Consider the following 1,489-nt stretch of genomic DNA (forward strand, 5'->3'; position numbering starts at 1 on the left):
CGCACCAGCAGGATGGGGCCATGGGGAACATGGGACAGAGTGGGATCGAGAGGTAGGAATGTGGAGCAGTGGGAATGCTGTGCCAGTGTCAGATGTGACCGCAGGGAAGGCCCCTGGGTTGAGGGGCACACGAAGGGATGAGGGGGATGAAGGGGTGAGGGTGCCCGGCCCCCGTGGGCTCCCCCAGCCCGGTCGTAACTGAAGGGACCAGATGAGGCAGGAATTCCAGGGGGGAGCTGGCATTCCTTCCAGCCGCCAGCCCCGCTGGCACCCGGGGCTCACGCAAAGCCCTCGTTCAGGGGGTGGCCGAGCCGCCCCCCCCGCCGTGCCAGCCCCCCCCCGCAGCCCCCCCAGCGCCGGGCACTGTAATCCCCGTGGGGAGAGCACATGAAATCAGACGGACAAGTTTTGATGTGAGGCAGCAGCTTAGGCCGGGCTCAGGTTTCCTTTAGGTTTTCTATATTTATCTCTGTGATTTAATGCCAGCGCCGGGGTTTAAATGGCACCGAGCAGTTGGCGTGGAGAGAGGGAACAGCCGTCCCCAAGCCGCACACACGTCCCAGAGCCCCCCGAGCGCCCATGGAGCTCTTCGAGACCAACCCTTACTTCTTCCCGGAGCAGAGGTTTTACGACGGGGAGAATTTCCTGGGCTCCCGCTATGAGCCGGCGGCGTTCCCCGAGCGTGCCGAGGCCTCCCTGTGCCCCGAGGGCAGGACGGCTCTGGAGGAGAAGGACTCGGTGGGCGAGCACTGCCCCGGGCAGTGCCTGCCCTGGGCCTGCAAGGTGTGCAAGAGGAAGACGGTGTCCATGGACCGGCGCAGAGCGGCCACGCTGCGGGAGAAGCGGCGGCTCAAGAAGGTGAACGAGGCGTTCGAGGCGCTGAAGCGCAGCACCCTCCTGAACCCCAACCAGCGGCTGCCCAAGGTGGAGATCCTGCGCAGCGCCATCCAGTACATCGAGCGGCTGCAGAGCCTGCTCAGCTCCCTCAACCAGCAGGAGCGGGAGCAGCGGGAGCTGCGCTTCCGCCCCCAGCCCGCGGTGAGCGGCACCCGGGGCCGGGGGGGCACGGGGGGCAGTGATGCCACGCGGGGTGGGGTGGGAGGGGTTGATGCCCTGGGGGGGATGCCCGACGGGGGGGATGCCCCACTGATGGGGGTGGTGCTCTATAGGGGTACTGCCCAATGGGGGTCTATGGGGTAAGGGTCTATAGGGGTACTGCCCAATGGGGGTGATGGTCTATAGGGTGATGGTCTATAGGGGTACTGCCCAATGGGGGTGATGGTCTATGGGGTAAGGGTCTATAGGGGTACTGCCCAATGGGGGTACTGCCCAATGGGGGTGATGGTCTATGGGGTGATGGTCTATAGGGGTACTGCCCAATGGGGGTGATGGTTTATGGGGTAAGGGTCTATAGGGGTACTGCCCAATGGGGGTACTGCCCAATGGGGGTGATGGTCTATGGGGTGATGGTCTATAGGGGTACTGCCCA

General features: G+C 64.5%; 1 protein-coding gene across 1 annotated transcript in view; it reads left to right on the forward strand.

Moving 5' to 3' along the window:
• Positions 1-499: 499 nt before the first annotated feature.
• The window catches only part of MYOG (myogenin (myogenic factor 4)), a 5,730-nt gene continuing 4,740 nt past the window's right edge, over positions 500-1,489 (forward strand). Inside the window, 2 exon segments of the mRNA XM_017835512.1 lie at positions 500-568; positions 571-1,038. Of these exon segments, the coding sequence (XP_017691001.1) occupies positions 500-568; positions 571-1,038 (537 nt within the window).

The sequence above is a fragment of the Lepidothrix coronata genome, unplaced genomic scaffold, assembly GCF_001604755.1.
Source record: "Lepidothrix coronata isolate B3197 unplaced genomic scaffold, Lepidothrix_coronata-1.0 Scaffold259, whole genome shotgun sequence".
Lineage (NCBI taxonomy): Eukaryota > Metazoa > Chordata > Aves > Passeriformes > Pipridae > Lepidothrix > Lepidothrix coronata.